Source organism: Dermacentor albipictus, chromosome 6 (genome assembly GCF_038994185.2).
Source record: "Dermacentor albipictus isolate Rhodes 1998 colony chromosome 6, USDA_Dalb.pri_finalv2, whole genome shotgun sequence".
Lineage (NCBI taxonomy): Eukaryota > Metazoa > Arthropoda > Arachnida > Ixodida > Ixodidae > Dermacentor > Dermacentor albipictus.
This window is the reverse complement of record NC_091826.1, coordinates 125,425,294-125,446,229: the sequence shown is the minus strand read 5'-3', so window position 1 is coordinate 125,446,229 and position 20,936 is coordinate 125,425,294. Positions and strand designations below refer to the sequence as shown.

At 46.5% G+C, this 20,936-nt stretch overlaps 1 protein-coding gene across 4 annotated transcripts in view; it reads left to right on the top strand.

Annotated features, from left to right (window-relative positions):
• The window catches only part of LOC135899412 (sodium- and chloride-dependent glycine transporter 2-like), a 204,790-nt gene that overhangs the window by 129,581 nt on the left and 54,273 nt on the right, over positions 1-20,936 (top strand). For all 4 annotated transcript variants that reach the window (XM_065428652.1, XM_065428653.1, XM_065428651.1 and 1 more), the window contains exons 10-12: positions 1,287-1,399; positions 4,437-4,674; positions 14,103-14,203. In XM_065428652.1, coding sequence (XP_065284724.1) covers positions 1,287-1,399; positions 4,437-4,674; positions 14,103-14,203 — 452 coding nt within the window. The remainder of the gene's footprint in view (positions 1-1,286; positions 1,400-4,436; positions 4,675-14,102; positions 14,204-20,936) is intronic.

Below are 20,936 nucleotides of genomic sequence, written 5' to 3'. Positions count from 1 at the left end.
GCAGTAGCACTCGTGAAAACACACTGTTAGTGATAATGCATATTGCTTGGTTTTGTAAGTGTCGCTTACGCTTATAAATCCCCTTGTAAGCAGTATTTGCGAATCACTTTTGAAATGATAGTTTTGCTAAAGGATTTGTTCAGCCGAAATGTGCAAACTGAGAAAAATGAGCTTAGAGATTTTAGAACACATTATTTTAACTTAGTACCAGAAATTACTAAAAAATTCCTAATAAATGTGCCCTGCTTCATGGGTCTGACCCTCATCTTTGACCTCATCTGACCTTTGCTTTCTTTCTTTAGCTTTAGAACAGTGCAGCGCACTTATCTACGCTCGTAGACATGTGTGCCGCAGCCAGAGTTATGATTTTCTTCTTTAATTTTTAGGTCTGCTGTACTCTCGATGGAACGTCTCCCATGAATAAAAAGCGCTATGAATAAACTTTCTAACGCGGGCACTTACTCCTTGTTTGGTTTCTTGCCAACTCTGTGGCCGCGTCTTGAGTACAGCATTATTCGCCGTGTTTGCTTAGTGGCCGTAGTGCTGAGCTGCGAAGCATCAGGGCGCGGGATCGAATCCCAGCCACGGCGGTCGCATTTCGATGGGGGCGAAATGCGAAAACAACTGTCCACTTAGCTACATGTGTATCTTGAAGAGCCCCAGGTGGTCCAAATTATTTTTGAATCCACCGCTACGGCTTGCCTCATATTCAGATCTTTATTTTGGCACTTGAAACCCCATATAATAATTTCAATACAGCTTTCATGGGCGCTCTCAGTGGCGAGGCAGTGCCACCGTCACGAGAAGAGAGTTAATTTTCTTCTTGTCCGCGATGCAGACTGCAATCAAAGTTGTTAAGCAGCTTCATTATACGTCTAGTAATTAAAAATAAATTAGATTAGAAAATGCGCTTTTCTGTCGGAAATCGTGATTTTAGCTCGGCATCCCCCCAATATACAGTCGAAGCAGCACGTTCCTGAAAGTTTTTAACATTGCGTCTAGAGTTATACGCTTCTTAAAAGCTGCTCATGCTTTTGTATTTTTGTTTGATTCCTCTATTCATATTCTGATATGACTTATTCATTTTGCTCTTGTGTTAGGTTGTGTATGTGTAATTTTACTGTTGGGCTGTTCTCGTGCTATCATTACGCATATACTCCCCTTGGAATGTTCTTTCGCATTCTTTGATAATATGTGTATGTACTAGAGATCTCTAATTCTTGTACTTCGTAAGTCTTGGGCCTAACAAAACAAATTTCAACTAGTGCTTTGTGTCGCCAATGCAGCATTCGTGTTCCCGTTCGTCATCTTCCCCGAGGTCGTGAAGTCAATGTCCCTGCCCCGTCTCTGGTCGGGGATATTCTTCTGCGCTCTTTTCCTGGTGTCAGTTGATGCAATGGTGAGTTGCTCCAGCATCCGAAGAGGTGGCGTCAAAAGTCGCACGGAAACGTGTAAAGCCTGAAAGCATGCGAGGACTTGCGGCTTGGCTGGCTGTTTCATGTGCAACAATGATGTACCGCAGGGAATAGTCAGACTAGCAGCAAAGATAGCGTAATATTTCCACGGTAGCGTCGGCCCCGTCTCCCCTTCATTACAGCTTCTCACGACACTTTGCCTTTGGAAAAGTCTCCCTATGTAGCGCAAAAGGTCCTAAAGGTCCCCTTAAACGGACCCTGAAACAAATTTGCCAATTAAAAAAAAATTATTGAGTCGTTACAATTGGCGCCTCTGATCGTTAAATGATGCATTTTAGCGCTCCGCGTAAAGCGTGCTATTTATAGTGTGGTTTCGAAAATGTGCACCACTACCGATCGCAGCACGCCACTCCGCAGAGTTTTCAGCGACCCCTGACCAAGTGACGCGAGCTGACAATATGATGCCAGTAGGACAGAGCTAGTTAAGGTAGAGCTTAGCCCCAATCACTAGGCGAACATGTTGAGCAGAAAAAGCCTGGCTAACAAGGAGGGTCATTTCTAATCGTTCGTAGCTCTCCTAAAATAAGACGCGTCGCTTAAATTGTGGCGCGAATGTGTCGCTGTAGCTGCAGTGTACCCTAGGCGTATACAAAGCTTGTACAAGCCGTTTTATGGTCCCTCTAACCTTTTTGTTCGATTTCGTCTCAAAAATCCTAGAGTAGGAGTAATGGGAACAAAAAGAAATTAAATTAAAAATGTGAACGTCCCGATGCGAGACATGGTTAAGGGGGAATGAACAAATAGGGTGCCGGCAAATTTTATTTCTCTGCCATCCTGGTGTACGGGCTGCCTTGATTCCTGTGTAGATAGTTACTGTGGATATAGCCTTACCAATTTCATTCAGCGCAACACTATGATGTCGGGTAATTGGTGCCTAACACCCAAACCCATGAGCTACTGGTATGAGTCGTACTAATAGCAAGCATCGCTGACCATGCACAAACTAAAGTTACGCAAACAAAAAAGGCGAAGGCGATCAGAAAGTGCGTTAAGCAGTTGCAGCTTCAGTTCGAGGAAATATGTCTAAAGAATGTGACAGCATTTGTGTAGCGCGTTAAGAGGGAGTGTGCGAGTTATTGCTTACCCGATAACTTACCCGATAACAGTTGTGCTGAACACTCAAGGTCTACGTACGTTAATCGTTGCTTTCTTTGCTTAGGAGGAGGCTATCGCGAAGATTTGCTTCACGAGTGGCCACGAGGCTTGAATGTTTCGCAGCATAGGAGGGTAACTTGTAATCGTCTGTAGCTCTCTGAATATGAGACACTTCGCACAAATTGCGGTGCAAACGCTTTGCTGTAGCTGTACTCTAGGCATCTACAAGCCGTTTAGGGTTCCTCTAACCTTTTTGTTCGATTCCGCCTCAAAAATCCTACAGTGGGAGTAACAGGAAGAAAAAGAAATAAATAAAATTAAAAATTAAAATTAAAATGAATCACAATAAATTAAAAAATTAAATAACTTTTCTCCAAGCCACTGGGCTGGACGCAGGGCTTTAGAGATGCCACAACTATGTGAATTTGTATATACGCATCTCTTCCTTATACCATCATCATTCATCAGCCCTTTCCCTCCCCGCCCCTTTTCCCCAGTGTAGTGTAGTAGGCCAGAGCAAGTTATAGCTCAGGCCGACCTCTCTGCCTTTCTGTAAATAAATTTTTTTTCTCTCTCTACTCTAGGCATCGACAAAACTTGTCCGCACAGTTTCAGGGAACATTACGGGCAACGTTTAAAATGCTCTCTTCCCTTTTTATGCGTGTACTTTTTTGCCAACCGGGATGCTAAATAAGTGGCTGTTGGGGCCATGACGATGACGCAACTAGAATGCGTGGAAATGGTTTATTTCTTTTTTGTCGCTAGCACCAAGATGTAACTGACGCGGCTGTCCTTCTATAATCTCATTGTTATCGTTTATTTTCTGAAATCTCATGCTGGCAAAATTGTATTATATTATTTTTTGTGGAAGGATGGCTCTTGTATTACAACTGTAATATTCGTAACAGTATTGCAGTTTTACGATGCAGTAGTGTTAAGCATACTTTGACGCACAAAACGTTTCAAAATTAAGGAAAGCAGTACAGTTGTGAGTAGAAAATTCTGATTTTCTATTTTGAATTATGGTCCATGCGGTCCATGCGAAGCTCAAGCTAGGTAGCGCATGGATAGTGTACCATTTATATTTTTCTAATTCCGCTGCTTCAGCTTTCGGCATTTATCAGTTTATGAATTCGGGATAGTTAGAATACACTCGTCATGGCGAAAAATGGAGACAAAGGAACGAGTGTATAATTTGCACCGTTTTGTACTGCACTTGCTTCTTCGCGCTATTGGCATAACACTGCCGAGATACAACCTCTTTAAAAATTACTGATTGTCCTTAGAGAGCAAGATATAACAAGTAAGTTTTGCATATTAAGTGCAATAGGCTTCACATTCTTAACGCACCCGCTTCTCCATTACGGTATTCGTACACAAACAACACAGAGCACCACCATTCACCCGACCAAAGTACGGACGGCGATGCGTAAATTATAAGTTATCCCGGTTATTAAATAATGTTGTGGAAGGAGCAATATCTAAGAAGAATTTTGATACTCTATACCATTAATTGATAAGAAAAGAAATTTGTTGCCGCATATAGGTGCACCTATTGTTTTGTTTTGCATTTAAAATTCGTCGTATAATAGCGTAGGTTCGTCTGCATGAACTTTGTGTGCAATACGCATGTTGAAAGTATGTCATGAACTGAATGTGCACAGGATGTATTCGCAACGACCTGAACCGAATGTAAGTGTACTTGCATGTCCGCAGGAGCAAACTGGAACAGGAGCAAGCTCCTCTGTCACGGCGCATTCCTCTTTCTGTGTAACAAAGGAAGAAATAGGTTGCAGATGATACTGTTCGACTCATGTCGGTGTTTGTGCGTATAGCTTGTCTTGAATTACCACGTGCTTTACGCAGATCTTCAACGTGTGCACTGTGATAGCGTGCGCCGAGGACCTTTTCCCACATGTCCGCTCCAACAACAACATCAACAAAGTGGCCTTCTTTGCGTGCATTGGTATGTTCGTGTCCGGCTTCCCGACGGTCACTCAGGGTGGCAGTTACATCGTCAAGCTCCTCGAGGACCACACCATCCACGCTGTCATCAGCGAATTCATACCGCTCATCGAGATTGTCTTCGTCATGTACTTATACGGTGAGACGGCAGTCTTGTTTTCACGCAGGCAGTTTTTTTTGTGGGACGGCAGCGCTTTTGTAGTCGTTAATTACAAGTTTTGGCCGTATTTGTTTCGCGAGAGACTGTCGAGGTACATCTACTGTGCTTCCGAAATAATTAGTTCTGAACTCACAAAATATACGCAACACGGCTAACGTTGGAACCTCGGTGTCTACGCAGTGGTGTGTTCTACTATTAGCATCACCAAACCCACATCAAACGCATTTGTGGGTAACTAGAGAAAGGAGTTTATTGAAATCCAGCACATTTTAGCGAAATAGAAATGGTCACGCATGATGAAAGATTTATGTTACTCCGTGCTCTAGACACCGCGATTCTTATATTGTAAGACAGTGATCACACCGATTCCGGTGTTATGTTCAAGCTGCAGCTGTCCTGGTGTGTACTCCTTCTAGTACAACCTTCTCTAAATGGCGAGCCTAGGCTCGTCGCTAGAGAAGGAATTGATGGGAATTGATTGAGCCAGTGGAATCGGCGTCGGGCAAAGTCAAAACAAAATACATTATACTGCTGGGCGACTTCAATGCCAGCGTAGGCAAGAAGCAGGCTGGAGACAAGTAAGTGGGGGAATATGGCATAGGTTCTAGGAATAGCAGGGGAGAGTTATGAGTAGAGTTTGCAGAGCATAATAGTATGCTGATAATGAACACCTTCTTCCGCAAGCGAGATAGCTGAAAGTGGATGCGGAGGAGCTCAAATGGCGAGACAAGAAATGAATTAGACTGTATACTTTGCGCTAACCCTGGCATCGTACAAGATGTGGACGTGCTCGGCAAGGTGCGCTGCAGTGACCATAGGATGGTAAGAGCTCGAATTAGCCTAGACTTGAGGCGGGAACTGAAGCAACTGGTACCTAAGAAGCCGAAGAGATTTGGTGAGGGAACAAACGCGAGTTCATGACATCTTAGTTGAAATCAAGAAAAAAATGGGCATAGGCAAGACATGTACTGAGGAGGGAAGATAACCGATGGTCATTAAGGGTTACGGACAGGATTCCAATGAAGGGCAGCGTAGCAGGCGGCGGCAGAAAGTTAGGTGGGCGGATGAGATTAAGAAGTTGGCAGGGACAGCATGGCCACAGTTAGTACAGAACCGGGGTAGTTGGAGAAGCATGGGAGAGGCATTTGCCCTGCAGTATGCGTAACCAGACTGATGATGATAATGATGAAGCAGATCAATGAGTTAGCGGTGAAAGGAAAAATAGAGGGATACCGAATCAGGCTACAGAACAGGTATGCTGCCTTAACTCAGGAAGAGGACCTTAGTGTTGAAGGATTGAACGAAAAAATTATGGGTATCATTAGGGAGCGTGCAATAGAAGCCGGTGGTAACTCCGTTAGACAGGATACCAGTAAGCTATCGCATGAGATGAAAGATCTGATCAAGCAACGCCAATGTATGAAACTCTCTAACCCTACAGCTAGAATAGAACTGGCAGAACTTTCGAAGTTCTGCCAGTAAGACACTTGACATAAGGAAGTATAATATGGATAGAATTGAACATGCTCTCAGGAACGGAGGAAGCCTAAAAGCAGTGCAGAAAAAAACTAGGAATAGGCAAGAATCAGATGTACGCGTTAAGAGACAAAGCCGGCAATATCATTACTATGGATATGGATGAGAGAATTCAAGTGGCTGAGGAGTTCTATAGAGATTTGTACAGTACCAGTGGCACCTACAACGACAATGGAAGAGAAAATAATCTAGTGGAATTTGAAATCGCAGAAGTAACGCCGGAAGAAGTAAAGAAAGCCTTGGGAGCTACGCTAAGGGGGAAGGCAGCTGGGGAGGATCAGGTAACAGCAGATTTGTTGAAGGATGGTGGGCAGATTGTTGTAAAATAACTGGTCACCCTGTATACGCAATGCCTCATGGCCTCGAGCGTACCGGAATCTTCGAAGAACGCTAACATAATCCTAATCCATAAGAAAGGGGACACCAAAGATTGAAAAAGTATAGACTGATCAGCTTACTGTCCGTTGCCTACAAAGTATTTACTAAGGTAACCGCAAATAGAATCAGCAATACCATTGACTTGTGTCAACCAAAGCACCAGGCAGGATTCCGGAAAGGCTACTCAACAATAGACCATACTCATACTATAAATCAGGTCATAGAGAAATGTGCGGAATACAAGCAACCCTTATATACAGCTTTCATTGATTACGAGAAAACGTTTGACTCAGTCGAAACTTGAGCAGTCATGGAGGCATTCGGCAATCAGGGTGTAGACGAGCCGTACATAACAATACTGAAAGATATCTATAGCGGCTCCACAGCCACCGTGATCATCATCACCATCATCATCATCATCATCATCAGCAGCAGCAGCAGCAGCAGCAGCAGCAGCAGCCTGGTTACGGCCACTGCAGGGCAAAGGCCTCTCCCAATCTTCTCCATCTACCCCGGTCATTTACTAATTGCGGCCATGTTGTCCCTGCAAACTTCTTAATCTCATCCACCCACCTAACTTACTGCCGCCCCCTGCTACGCTTCCCTTCCCTTGGAATCCAGTGCGTAACACTTAATGACCATAGGTTACCTTCCCTCATCATTACATGTCCTGCCCATGTCCATTTATTTTTCTTGATTTCAACTAAGATGTTACTAACTCGCGTTTGTTTCCTCACCCAATCTGCTTTCTACTTTTCTCTTAACGTTACACCTGTCATTCTTCTTTCCATGGCTCGTGGCGTCGTCCTCAATTTAAGTAGAACCCTTTTCGTAAGCCTCCAGATTTCTGCCCCGTACGTGAGTACTGGTAAGACACACGTTCTAAAGACACAGCTGTTCTAAACTATTCTCTTGAGGGATAATGGCAGCCTGCTGTTCATGATCTCAGAATGCCAACCAAACGCACCCCAGCCCATTCTTATTCTTCTGATTATTTTAGTCTAATGATTCGGATCCGCAGTCACTACCTGTCCTAAGTAAATGTATACCCTTACCACTTCCAGTGCCTCGCTACCTATCGTAAACTGCTGTTCTATTCCGAGACTGTTAAACATTACTTTAGTTTTCTGCAGATAAATTTTTAGACCCACCCTTCGGCTTTGCCTCTCCAGGTCAGTGGACATGCATTGCAGTTGGTCTCCTGAGTTACTAAGCAAGGAAATATCATCAGCGAATCGCAAGTCAGTAAGGTATTCTCCATTAACTATTATCCCCAATTCTTCCCAATCCAGCTCTCTGAATACCTCCTGTAAGCATGCTGCGAATAGCATTGGAGAGATTGTATCACCCTGCCTGTCGCCTTTCTTTGTAGGGATTTGTTGCTTTCTTTATGGAGGACTACGGTGACGGTGGAGCCGCTATGTTTCAGTATTTTTACATACGGCTCGTCTACAGCCTGATTCCGTAATGCCTCCATGACTGCTGATGTTTCGGCTGAATCGAACGCTTTCTCGTAATCAATGAAAGCTATATATAAGGGTTGGTCATATTCCGCACATTTCTATATCACCTGATTGATCGTGTGAATATGGTCTATTGTTGAGTAGCCTTTACGGAATCCTGCCTTGTCCTTTGGTTGACGGAACTATAAGGTGTTCCTGATTCTATTTGCAATTACTATAGTAAATACTTTGTAGGTAAGGGGCAGTAAGCTCATCGGTCTATAATTTTTCAAGTCTTTGGCGTCCCCTTTCTTATGGATTAGGAATATGTTAGCGTTCTTTCAAGATTCCGGTGTGTTCGAAGTAATGAGGCGTTGCGTATACAGGGTGGCCTGTTTTTCTACAACAATCTGCCCAGAATCCTTCAACAAATCTGCTGTTATCTGATCGTCCGCAGCTGCCTTCCCCCTTTGCACAGTTCCCAAGGCTTTCTTTACTTCTGCCGGCGTTACTTGTGGGATTTCATATTTGTCTAGACTATTCTCTCTTCTATTATTGTCGTAGGTGTCCATGGTATTGTATAAACTCTATAGAACTGCTCAGCCACTTGAATTATCTCATCCAAAAATAATGTACAGCGTGAAGGACAAGTACAGTGATAGACGACATACACAGCGCTGACTTCCAACAATATTTTATTGCGTTGCCACATCCTGTGTATACATACAAGAAGAGGCATGCGCAGAAAATGTACGACAGTCACATGGGGTGTTCTAACAGCAAGTCATCGAACTAAGAACATGGTCACCTAAAAAATAAAAAAATTAAGCATAACGATTTCTATCTGTTTAGATACGCGACTTCACCAGGGGTCAGCGCGACTGAGGGCGCACTAACGCAAATACTACCAAGTTTTCTGATGAAATCGGCTTCCACAATTTCCCGAGTGAGCTGCGAGCTGTGTCATGCTAAAACTTCATTATCTTCAAAGAATGGCACGCCGCCGCAGTCCCGGCAATGGATGCCCAAGTGGCCTTCTACAGTGCTGCGGACGTTGTTACAATGCTCTCTTAGTGGATCGTTTAAGCACCTGTCCTACATATTTACTGCCGCAAGACAGGGGAATTTGGTAGACTAAATTAGTTGTGCACGTCACAAACCGTTTTCTGTGCCCGACAGAACAACAACTCTGATGCGATTTAGGCGCGTTTACACACTTACAGAGCCTTGCCAATTTTTCCGGGGCTGAGAAAACAACTGCGATTCCTACACGCTGCCCAATTTTGTTTAACCTATGGGATACATCATGCACATATGGCAGCACTGCAAACCTGCGTCTTTCAGCCCGCTGGTTCCCTGATTGAGCGTGATCATCGTGTTTTGTGCGCCTCAGAAGCTGTTCTGTTATGGCTGAAATTAAGGCCAAAGGTTAACCAGCCCAAGAAAGGCGATCAACCTGACCAGCAAGACTATGTTGCATCTCGTGTGGGCACGATTTATTGAGGCTGTTAACGAGACATAACTTTATAATACCTCGTTTAACGAGTTTTGAGTGTGCGGAGTTAAAGGGAAGAGTGGCTTCTTATTTTTTTAGTGGCGTTTTCTTTTTGGCGTTTTTTTTTTGAGTGGCACACTCAAAACTCGTTAAACGAGGTATTATAACGTTATGTCTCGTTAACAGCCTCAATAAATCGTGACCACACAAGATGCAACATAGTCTTGCTGCTCAAGTTGAGGGCCTTTTTTGGGCTGGTTACCCTTTGGCCTTAATTTCAGCCTTAGCGGAACAGCTTCTGAGGCGCACAAAACGCGATGATCACGCTCAATCAGGGAACCAGCGGGCTGAAAGACGCAGGTTTGCGGTGCTGCCATACGTGCATGATGTATCCCATAGGTTACAGAACATTGGGCAGCGTGCAGGAATCGCAGTTGTTTTCAAAGCCCCGGAATAATTGGCAAGGCTCTGTAAGCATGTAAACGCGCCTAAATCACATCAGAGTTGTTTTTCTGTCGGGCACAGAAAACAGTTTGTGACGTGCACAACGAATGTAGTCTACCAAATTCCCCTGTCTTCCGGCAGTAAATATGTAGGACAGACGGGCAGGTGCTTAGACGATCGACTAAGAGAGCATTGTAACAACGTCCGCAGCACTGTACAAGGCCACTTGGGCATCCATTGTCGGGACTGTGGCTGCGTGCCATTCTTTGAAGATACTGAAGTTTTCGCAAGTCACAGCTCGCAGCTCACCCGGAAAATTGTGGAAGCCGATTTCATCAGAAAACTTGGTAGTATTTGCGTAAGTGCGCCCTCCATCGCGCTGACCCTTGGTGAAGTCGCGTATCTAAACAGATAGCAATCGTAGTGCTTAATTTTTTTTATTTTTTAGGTCACCATGTTCTTAGTTGAATGACTTGCTGTTAGCACACCCCATGTGACTTTCGTACATTTTCTGCCCATGCCTCTTCTTGTATATATACGCACGATGTGGCAACGCAATTAAATATTGTTGGAAATCAGCGCTGTGTATGTCGTCTATCACTGTCCTTGTCCTTCGCGCTGTACGTTATTTTTGATCATGAATTACCAACTAGCCCAAGCAACCACCCTAGATCTCATCCACATTAGTAATGATATTGCCGGCTTTGTCTCTTAACGCATACATCTGATTTTTTCCTATTCCTAGTTTCTTCTTCACTGCTTTTAGTCTTCCTCCGTTCCTGAGAGCATGTTCAATTCTATCCATAATATACTTCCTTATGTCAGGTGTCTTACGCTTGTTGATTAACTTCGAAAGTTCTGCCAGTTATTTTCTAGCTATAGGGTTAGAGGCTCTCATACAATGGCATTTCTTGATCAGATCTTTCGTCTGCTGTGATAGCTTACTGGCATCCTGTTTAACCGAGTTGCCACCGACTTCTATTGCATATTCCTTAATGATGCCCATAAGATTGTCGTTCATATCTACAACACTAAGGTCATCTTCCTGAGGCAAGGCCGAATACCTGTTGTGTAGCTTGATCCGGAATTCCTCTATTTTCCATCTTACCACTACCTCATTGATCGGCTTGTTATGTACCAGTTTCTTCCGTTCCCTCCTCAGGTCTGGGCTCATTCAAGTGCTTACCATTATATGGTCACTGCAGCGCACCTTGCTGAGCACGTCCACATCTTGTATGATGCCAGGGTCAGCACAAAGTATATGGTCTATCTCATTTCTAGTCTCGCCATTGGGACTCTTCCACGTCCACTTTCGGCTATCTGGCTTGCGGAAGAAAGTATTCAATATCCGCATATTATTCTGTTCTGCAAATTCTACTAATGACTTTCCTCTGCTATTCCTAGGACCTATGCCATATTCGCCCACTGACTTGTCTCCAGCCTACTTCCTGCCGGCCCTGGCATTGAAGTCGCCCATCAGTATATTGTATTTTGTTTTGACTTTACCCATCGCCGATTCCACGTCTTCATAGAAGCTTTCGACTTGCTTGTCATCATGACTGGATGTAGGGGCGCAAACCTGTACGACCTTCAATTTGTGCCTGTTATAACATTTCACAACAAGACCTGCCACCCTCTCGTTAATTCTATATAATTCCTGTGTGTTACAAGCTATACCCTCATTAATCAGAAATCCGACACCTAGCTCTCGTGTCTGCGCTAGCTCCCGGCAGCACAGGACGCGCCCGTTTCTTAGCACTGTATGTGCTTCTGTTGTCCTCCTAACCTCACTGAGCCCTGTTATATCTCATTTACTGCCCTCTAATTCCTCCAATAGCACTGCTAGATTCACCTTACTAGATGACGTTCTAGCGTTAAATGTTGCCAAGTTGAGATTCCAATGGCGGCGTTTTCGGATCCAGGAATTCTTAGCACACTCTGCTACGTTGCAGGTCTCACCGCCGCTGTGGTCAGTTGCTTCGCAGCAGCTGAGGACTGAGGGCCGGGGTTTGATAGCTGTGTTCATATAGGAGGTTTCGGCCAAGTACTGCTTCAGGGTGGCCAATCCTGCTCTGCTGTGGGCGTGCGTTACCGGTTCTTGTCACCGGGATCGGGCCACACTCCAGGCCTGTCTATGTAATTTTAACAACACGCGGATTTTTTATTAATCTGGTGTAAAATTGCGCAGCACCGGGATTCGAACCATGGTCCTGCTGCATCCTCTTGCACGCGAGGCGGATGTTCCACCTCTAGGCCACCACCGCACCTCTGAATGTACAGAAAAATACTGAAAGATATCTATAGCGGCTCCACAGCCACCGTAGTCCTCCATAAGAAAGCAACAAAATCCCAATAAAGAAAGGCGTCAGGCAGGGAGATACGATTTCTCTAATGCTATTCATAGCGTGTTTACAGGAGGTATTCAGAGACTTCTATTGGGAAGAATTGAGGATAACAGTTAATGGAGAATACCTCAGTAACTTGCGATTCGCTGATGATATTGGCTTGCTTAGTAACTCAAGGGACCAATTGCAATGCATGCTCACTCAGATAGAGTGGCAAAGCTGAAGCGTGGATCTAAGAAATAATCTGCAGAAAACTAATGTTTAACAGCCTGAGAAGAGGACAGCAGTTGAGGATAGGTAGCGAGGCACTGGAATTTGTAAGAGAATAAATCTTAGGGCAGGTATAGTGACCTCGCCTCCGGATCATGAGAGTGAATAATCAGAAGAATAAGAATGGGCTGTGGTGCGTTTGGCAGGCATTCCCAGATCATGAACAGCAGGTTGCCATTATCCCTCAAGAGAAAAGTGTATAACAGCTTTGTCTTACCAGTACTCACGTACGGGTCAGGAACCTGGAGGCTTACGAAAAGGGTTCTACTGAAATTGAGGGCGACGCAACGAGCTATGGAAAGAAGAACGATGGTTGTAACGTTAAGGGATAAGAGCAGATTGGGTGAGGGAACAAACGCGAGCTAATGACGTCTCAGTTTAAATAAAAAAAAGAAATGGGCATGGGCAGGACATGTAATGTGGAGGGAAGATAACCGATGGTCAAAAAGGGTTACGGACTGGATTCCAAGGGAAGCAAAGCGTAGCAGGGGGCGACAGAAAGTAAGGTGGGCGGATGAGAATTAAAAGGTTGCAGGGACAACATGGGTACAACTAGTAAATGACTAGGGTAGTTGGAGAAGTATGGGGGAGGCCTTTGCCGTGCACTTGGCGTAACCAGGCTGATAATGATGATGATGATGATGAAGATGATTGAGCCAGAAGTTCTGTTAACTACTTTGTAATGGATGAAGAGCGGCATTTTGAATGTACAATTGAAAGGAATTAGGAATGCTCGCGACGATGGAAAATTCCAAGTGAAATAAAGCAAGGTGTGGGCAGGCTAGATCGGTCCGGAAGCAGTGGCAAGTTCCTCTTCCTTGAAAATAGTCCTATATTTGAAGCATGATAAATGGTGTACTGAGAAAAAAAATTATTTGCTGCAGCCGGGTTCGTAAAACCTCCGAGGGCTGCTGTCGACTGTTTAGCTTGGAAACAGTGCGTTGGCGGAGCCAGAATTGGGTAATCTAGGATTGGCATGGCATTAGCATTACAATGTAAAAGTACAAAAAATGCCTGTAAAGTGTGGGAAGCCGGTTAGGTCGTAGAGGTACATACGACATATAATGCAGCTGATGGTGGTCTCAGACGGACCAGCGTCATAATATTTAATAAATGTGGGACAGAGGCGTCGCGTAATTATATCGCAGTTTTCTCGCATTTACCGCTAAATCACTACTTATTCTTTTATACCGGAATTGCGCGGCACTGTGAATACAGTAATCCTCACTTCGCCACAGGGCAGCGAATCTTTAAAATTTTGTGTGTTACTAACATAACAGGCTGACGAATTTTTTTACCGGTAAAGTGTTTCGACAATCAATGAAAAGTTGACTGATCTTGCTGTCTAAATTCTACCCATAGCAGACCTTGGCAGTGACAAACTCGGGCTTCTCGCTGCACAGAGAGCGACAAGCACTTGTCTACTAGAATAAAATGGCCTGATGCCCCCTGCAGCTGCGACTTCAGTAGCATTTACCCTCCTTTAATTCTCCGCAGGTCTGCGACGGTTCGCGTTCGATGTGCAGTTTATGCTGGGCCGACAACCCAGCTACTATATGCAGACGTGCTGGATCATCTTCTGCCCCCTGATGATGGCGGTGAGATGGACTAACTCGAACCATGACGCTGAACGATTTCAACACGCCCAGTGGATAATGTCTGTTATTCTCTCGTAGACAAGATAACGTGGGATCATTTTGCCCAAGCGAGGATTCAGCACTTTCGCAATGCGGATGTGTTCACCCACACCTCCGTTTTCTGCAAGGAAAACATTGAACAGCTTTAGGATAACATTTGTCGCCTTATGTACGTACATACGTTAGACGCAAGCACATTTGTGGCACGTTATTTTCTGTGTCCCTTCAAGACATTTTGTATTGCGTGCGTGAACGCAAACACAAGAAGGACGTTAGAGTAAGCAGTGAAGTCAACAAGAGATGGCAGCCCGGGTGCTTGCGTCGCGCAAGCGGATACTTCAGGCCAGCGCAACGCAATCGGTGATATTCGGCAAATTTTTAGCCAGCCGAGTCAGACTGAACCACTTGCGTTTCAGGAGATAGCGATAACACGGCCTAGAACGTGCGCTTATTACCACAGGTAGGTCGCGTATGCTGTCTGAACTTAGTAAACAAGCGCGTTGGCACCGATATACAATGAATAATTCTGCTTCCCGGAGACACAGGTCCTAGCTAATGACGCAGACGACGGCTTGTACGCAGCAGACCACAGAAGTGAAAATAATTTTCGACGGAATAATCGTAGGCCTTGAGCTAGCCGCTTTATTTTTACTGGGAAGGAAAACTGCTTTGCTTCATCAAGAACGTTAGGTTCAGGGCCTTCATTTCAGTTTCATACGCAAAACGACATGGTTACGTCACTCTACGATAGCAAAACAGGGGCATTAGCGCCATTTTGTAAGCAGCGCGCCTACGTCACGTTTCCAAAAAAATGGCAGCATGTCTAGAATAGAGCCTTTGTTGTTGGTACGTGGACGCCCATGAAGGGTGGACTACAGTCGGAAGAAGCGTGACGTGACAATTCTGAAGCCCAGTCATAAAAAATATTGAGAAGTAGCAGGCCCTACTCACGTGACATGCAACCGGCGTATTCTCGTCGGCTCGCTTTGGTTCCGTCTGCTGCGGAGGTTTCGGAATAGGCGCACAAGGCAGGCATGACAAACGCGCACGCCGATGTTAGTGAAAGTTGAAGCGTGTAACGCAATCGACTCTGTCTTATGTGAGTGAGGCATCGCACCGAACCACCTCACGTTAGGCAGACGCGGCTCGCCGCTGAAAGGAGTACTGAAACAATATTTTGAAGCCCAGTTAACTTGTGAGATCGATTTACGTAGACGCACACACGTCTGCAAAATATCGATGGCAAATATAGCTTGGAAAAGATATTAAATCAATTTTGAACTAGGTGCTCTCAACCGACCGCAGAGTTGCAGCATTTCGCGACGGTGACTTCAGTAGGGTATGTTACCCGCCGCGGTTGCTTAGTGGGTGCGGTGTTGGGCTGCTGAGCGCGAGGTCGCGGGATTGAATCCCGGCCATGGTGGCCACATTTAAACGGGGGCGAAATGCGGAAGCACCCGTGTACATAGATTTAGGTGCACGTTAAAGAACTCCAGGTGGTCCAAATTTCCGGAGCACCTCACTACGGCATGCCTCAAAATCAGATCGGGGTTTTCGCAAATAATATCCCATAATTTAATTTTACAATAGGGTAGGTCTGCAAGCGACCGAAAAAATGCTCCGTCACGAGTTTCCACTTTCTACCATGCTTCTAACTGCTGCGCCGGTTGGACGGCCGCAGCCAGTGACAGCCGCCGCTAGCGTGTAGTTTATGGTCACGCAGCAGAACCGGCGGGGCGAGGCCGGCGAGCACGTTCCTCGCCGCTGCTACCATCACGGTGTTTTTTTTTTTTCTCCCTGGTCGAAACGAGTGTCTCATTTCTGGAAACATCGTCCGTTTGTAGGCAGGCGCGAGCACAAGCGGGTGCGAGAGAAAGAAATATTGGAGCTTTGCTCTTTGATTCTGTGACTTTGCCTGGACGAGAAGAAAGGGGGTTAACCGAGGGGCCCGATTTTTATTAGTCATATTGTCGCGTAGCAGTGACGGTGAATAAGGCAGCAAAACTGCGATCAACGAAACTAGCGTTTTATTGTGCGAACTTGTGCCCTCAAAAGCAGGCTACACTCAAAGAACAACGATAGCGGCGAACACACTCGGCGATCGTGGAAAATCTGATCAGTGGGTCAAGCGCGTCGGCTTTTATACATCAGTCGTCGAATGTTCCAGAGGAGTCACTGGAACCCGCATGCCTTCCACAAAGGTCTACGCTATTCGCGTCGCGCGTACATGCAATCAGATTACACAAGGTTCGGTGACAGACATCAGATGGAACCATCAATAACCTCCCAGATTCGTCCGATACATGCAGGCGCGTCCTGCAATGTGTGATAACATTTGTTAGGCGGTGAAACGTGCTCGCCCGATAAAGATAGGCAAGTACACGTGTCGACACCCCCCTCTTAAAAAGCAACTACCCGATGCTGCAAACAAACGAAAGTAATAAAAAAAAACACCCGTAGCAAAGAAACAACAAAATAAGGAAGTTCGTCAGCGTGCGTAATAGCGTTTAAGACGCACCACGTGGACCACTTCTGATTTAGCGTGGCGCCGCTGTGAATGTGAAATGGAGTCTGGCACGACCTCATAGTCCAGTGCGCCAATACGTTGGATGACCTTGTAGGGTCCGAAATAGCGTCACTATAGTTTCTCACTGAGTCCTCGGGAAGAAGACGACGACGATCGCTCGAGCAGACGTGCGTTCGATGGGCTCCGTCGACAACGGCCGCTCGAGCACAAGTTGGATTCGACGGTTTTGGTTTCTAGCTGGAATCAACAGCACTCGACGAACGGACACCGAGGATATCAATGTTTCCAAGGTGGGCCCTCGTTTTCCCACGATATCGAGACTTTGAAGCGTTCTACGCGCTGCATGGCGAGCTAAGCCTAAGGCTCGATATATCGACGAGAAGCCACCGGCGGCGGCGGCGGCGGAGGCGCAGCTCGAAGACTATGATGGAGACCGTAGAAGGTACGGAGATCGATCCGGAAGAATTGAACGTGCCGGGGCAATGGTACATAAGAAAGAAGAAAGGAAAAGCGGCCCCCCTAGTGAACAACGAGGCACGCCATATGGAACGGCAGCGAGCCGCCGAGAAGCTCGCAGGTAGGAAGATGGCGGCTAAGTCGGTTGAAAGGCAATTTGCCCGACTTCCGGATGGCGCCGAGAAAGTAGTCATGAGGCCGCATGGTGGTCTCGTACGTCTAATGAAATACGGAAGTGCGTATTTGGCAGACGTAATACTTAAGGCGGCTGGCGTCAGTCCAGACGCTGTCGGAGAGGACGCCATCTTGATGAATGTGAAGCAGCATTCCATTCTCGTCGCCACCGTCAGCGCGGAAAGGAAGCGAAAATACGCGGACTTGAAGCTCCTCGTGTTCGAAGGGGAAAAAATTGAAATGACTACGTAGTCTAAGTCCCTTTGTCCTTCTCCGACGCAGAGATCTTGAAAAGGCTGCAAATCTACGGGAATCCCCCGGTCCTGGGAGTACGACGACTCGGAAGAACGTCGAGGACAGTTCTAATACTGTTCGAAGACAAAGAGGTTCCGCGGTGGGTGAGACTTACGCCCGTGGCGCAACGCTGCGTAATCTACCGCAAGAAGTACGAAGTTTGTAACGCCTGCGGGCGGCTCGGACACCGCGAGGATGTCTGCCCGGACCCCGCGAATGTGAAGTGTCGTGGCTGTGGCATGGAGCAACCACAACAAGACCATTTATGTGAACCCAAGTGCGAACTGTGCGGGAAAGGACACCCGCTCGGTGACAGAAAATGTAGAGAACTCTACCGTGTTCCTTACGAGGTGAAGAAGAGGCAGTGGGAACGGAAGACCAACATGCTACAGCAGCGGCAACTTCAAAAGCAGCAGCAAGCCGGAGCGACTGCCGAGGTGAATCCCAGGGGTCGTTCCAAGGTCAGGCGCGGAAACGAGGACTTTCGTGCCAGAACCGACTCCTTTCCGAGGCTGGAGGAGACCACCGGAGGGCACCAGCAGCGTGGCCGTTCGCGGTCCCGCACCAGGGGCCGCTCCGGATCCAGACAAAGGGGGAGATGAAGCTCCAGGGACCCGGCGAACCCATGGACTAAGAAGCGGAAGCAGAGTAGGGACCGAAACAATGTAAGCTTTGGCAGTGGGGTTTCCCAGGCAAAAGATAAGAAAGATGAGGAGATCGATAAATTACGGAAAGAGGTTGGGGAGCTTAAAGAGATCATTAATAAGCTCACTCAAGAGTTGCATAGACCAAAATCACAAGCGTGTACGGGGTCCCCCTCCACCCACAACACGCAACCAAAATTGGTATCGAAACCAACCCACCCGGTCCCTATGGCTGCGACTCCCATGCAGCCTGCGGCACCGGAGGAGGAAAATATGATTATCGAATCGGCTAGACCACCCCCAATGAAACGCAAAGGGGAAGACGTTGATCTGTTGGTGGCACTAGAGAAAAGATTAGAAGCCAAAATGGAAGCTAAATTTGATTCTTTCATGACCCAAATTATGGGAGCAGTACAGCAGACTCAAAGCCAGATCCAAGCCCTTACGGGTGAAGTACAAAAGCAAAGGGCAGAATTAGTAGCCATCGGAGAATGGCAACTAAAAGCAGAGGAACAACTCGACCACCTCCAACATGGCCAGAGGCGCGGAAAGTGAGTCTTTAATCTGGCAGTGGAACTGTCGCGGCTTCCAACGCAAGCGAGCGTTAGTGCAACAGCACTTGACGCTATTAAATGAGAAACCGCTAGCTGTAGCCCTGCAGGAGACGGGCAAAGCAGCACAACTTTCGGGATACCAAGCTTTTTCAAGTGACAGGGGTGAGAAATCTCGCGTCACTACGTTCATTAAGAGGAATATTGCGGCAATCGCGCACGAAATCAACTCGAGAGACATTGAGGCAGTGCTCCTGGAAATTATTACGGGACGAAAAGAGGAACCGAGCGTGTTCCTATTAAACTTGTAAAGCACTCCACAGCAGAGAAAGGTGCGATTCAGGGCCCTCTTCCGCAAGGCTATTCAGGCAGCCGGGATTAATCCCTTAGTAATAGTAGGTGACTTTAATGCAGCGCATCCGGAATGGGGTTACGCTAAACAAGATCCAAAAGGTAGGCAGCTATGGGAGGACGCGCACGAGCTAGGACTCACCCTACACACGGACCCTAGCTGTCCGACCAGGGTGGGTAACAGCGTGTGCGCAGACACCTCCCCTGACCTGACCTTCTCAAAAAATATGACAGATCTGAAGTGGAAAAACTGGGAGCTCAATTTCGGAAGTGATCATTTCATTCTGGCCTCGATCCTTAAAAAAGGGGTGAAGACGCGTCGTGTGCGTCAACCGAGGATCACTGAATGGGGATTATTTAGGGAGAAACGAGAGAAAGCTGCCATAGGGAAAATCACAAACATAGAGAAATGGACGGAGGTCATCGCACGTCACGTTGAAGAGGCAACCAAGACGATTGAAGGGGACGATGCCCCGGAAATACTCGATAGCAAACTGCTTCATATGTTGGAGGCAAAACGCGGTATGAAGCGCAGTCTAAAGAAGCAAAAATAGAACCGTAATCTTAGAAGGCGGATTGCTAGACATAACAAAGAAATTGAAAATTACGCGATCAAATTATGCGAACAGAATTGGTGCAGCAGATGCGACGAGATGGAGAGGGGCATGAGCCTTTCCAAAACGTGAGGTCTGCTGAGACACCTATTAGATCCGACCAGTTCGAAAACCCTATCGGGAATTAGATTATCAAAAGACAGGCACGCGTATGAGGGTACAGACGCGGAATTTATGGACAAACTGATCACCATCTACATTGGCGATCCGCATAGCACCCCCCTCCCGGAATACGACGGAGCTCCCAATGAGGAGCTCGACGCACCCATCACGGAGGCGGAGGTTAGGGCAGCAATATTGGGACTAAAAACCAAATCAGTCCCGGGCCCTGACGGGATAACAAACAAAATTCTAAGAAATCTGGACGATGCCTCCATCAGCGCTCTGACGGAGTACATGCAAGAAATTTGGACTAAAGGCCACCTGCCATGCCAGTGGAAGATGGCAAACGTGATCCTAATTCCAAAGCCGGACAAACCGCTTAAACTAGAACATCTAAGACCCATTTCCCTAACTTCATGCATGGGGAAATTGATGGAGCGCGTAGTCCAGACCAGACTGACGCACTTTATGGAGCAGAACGACCTGTGGCCGCACGAGATCATCGGCTTCCGACCGGGCTTGTGTACGCAGGACGTGATGCTCCGACTAAAACATGACATAATCGACTCATGTTCTAGAGACGCCAAGGTAATCCTCGGCCTGGACTTGACAAAGGCTTTTGATAATGTTAAACACGAAGCGATACTCCGCGGTCTCCAAGAAATCGGGGTAGGCGTGCGAACATTCGACTATCTAAAGGACTTTCTGTCAGACAGAACTGCCTGCATGAAGTTCCAAGATAATGAATCTCCAACACTGAAATTGGGAAGCAGGGGCACGCCGCAGGGCTCGGTTCTTTCCCCGTTCCTCTTCAACGTGGCGATGAGGGGTCTCCCCGAAGCTCTGAGAAACATACAAGGGCTAAATTTCAGCATTTATGCGGATGACAGCACCCTCTGGACCAACCACGGGAGCGATGCGAGCATCGAGGAGCGCCTGCAGGTGGTGGCGGATACTGTCGTGCCCTATGCTGCCGGTAGA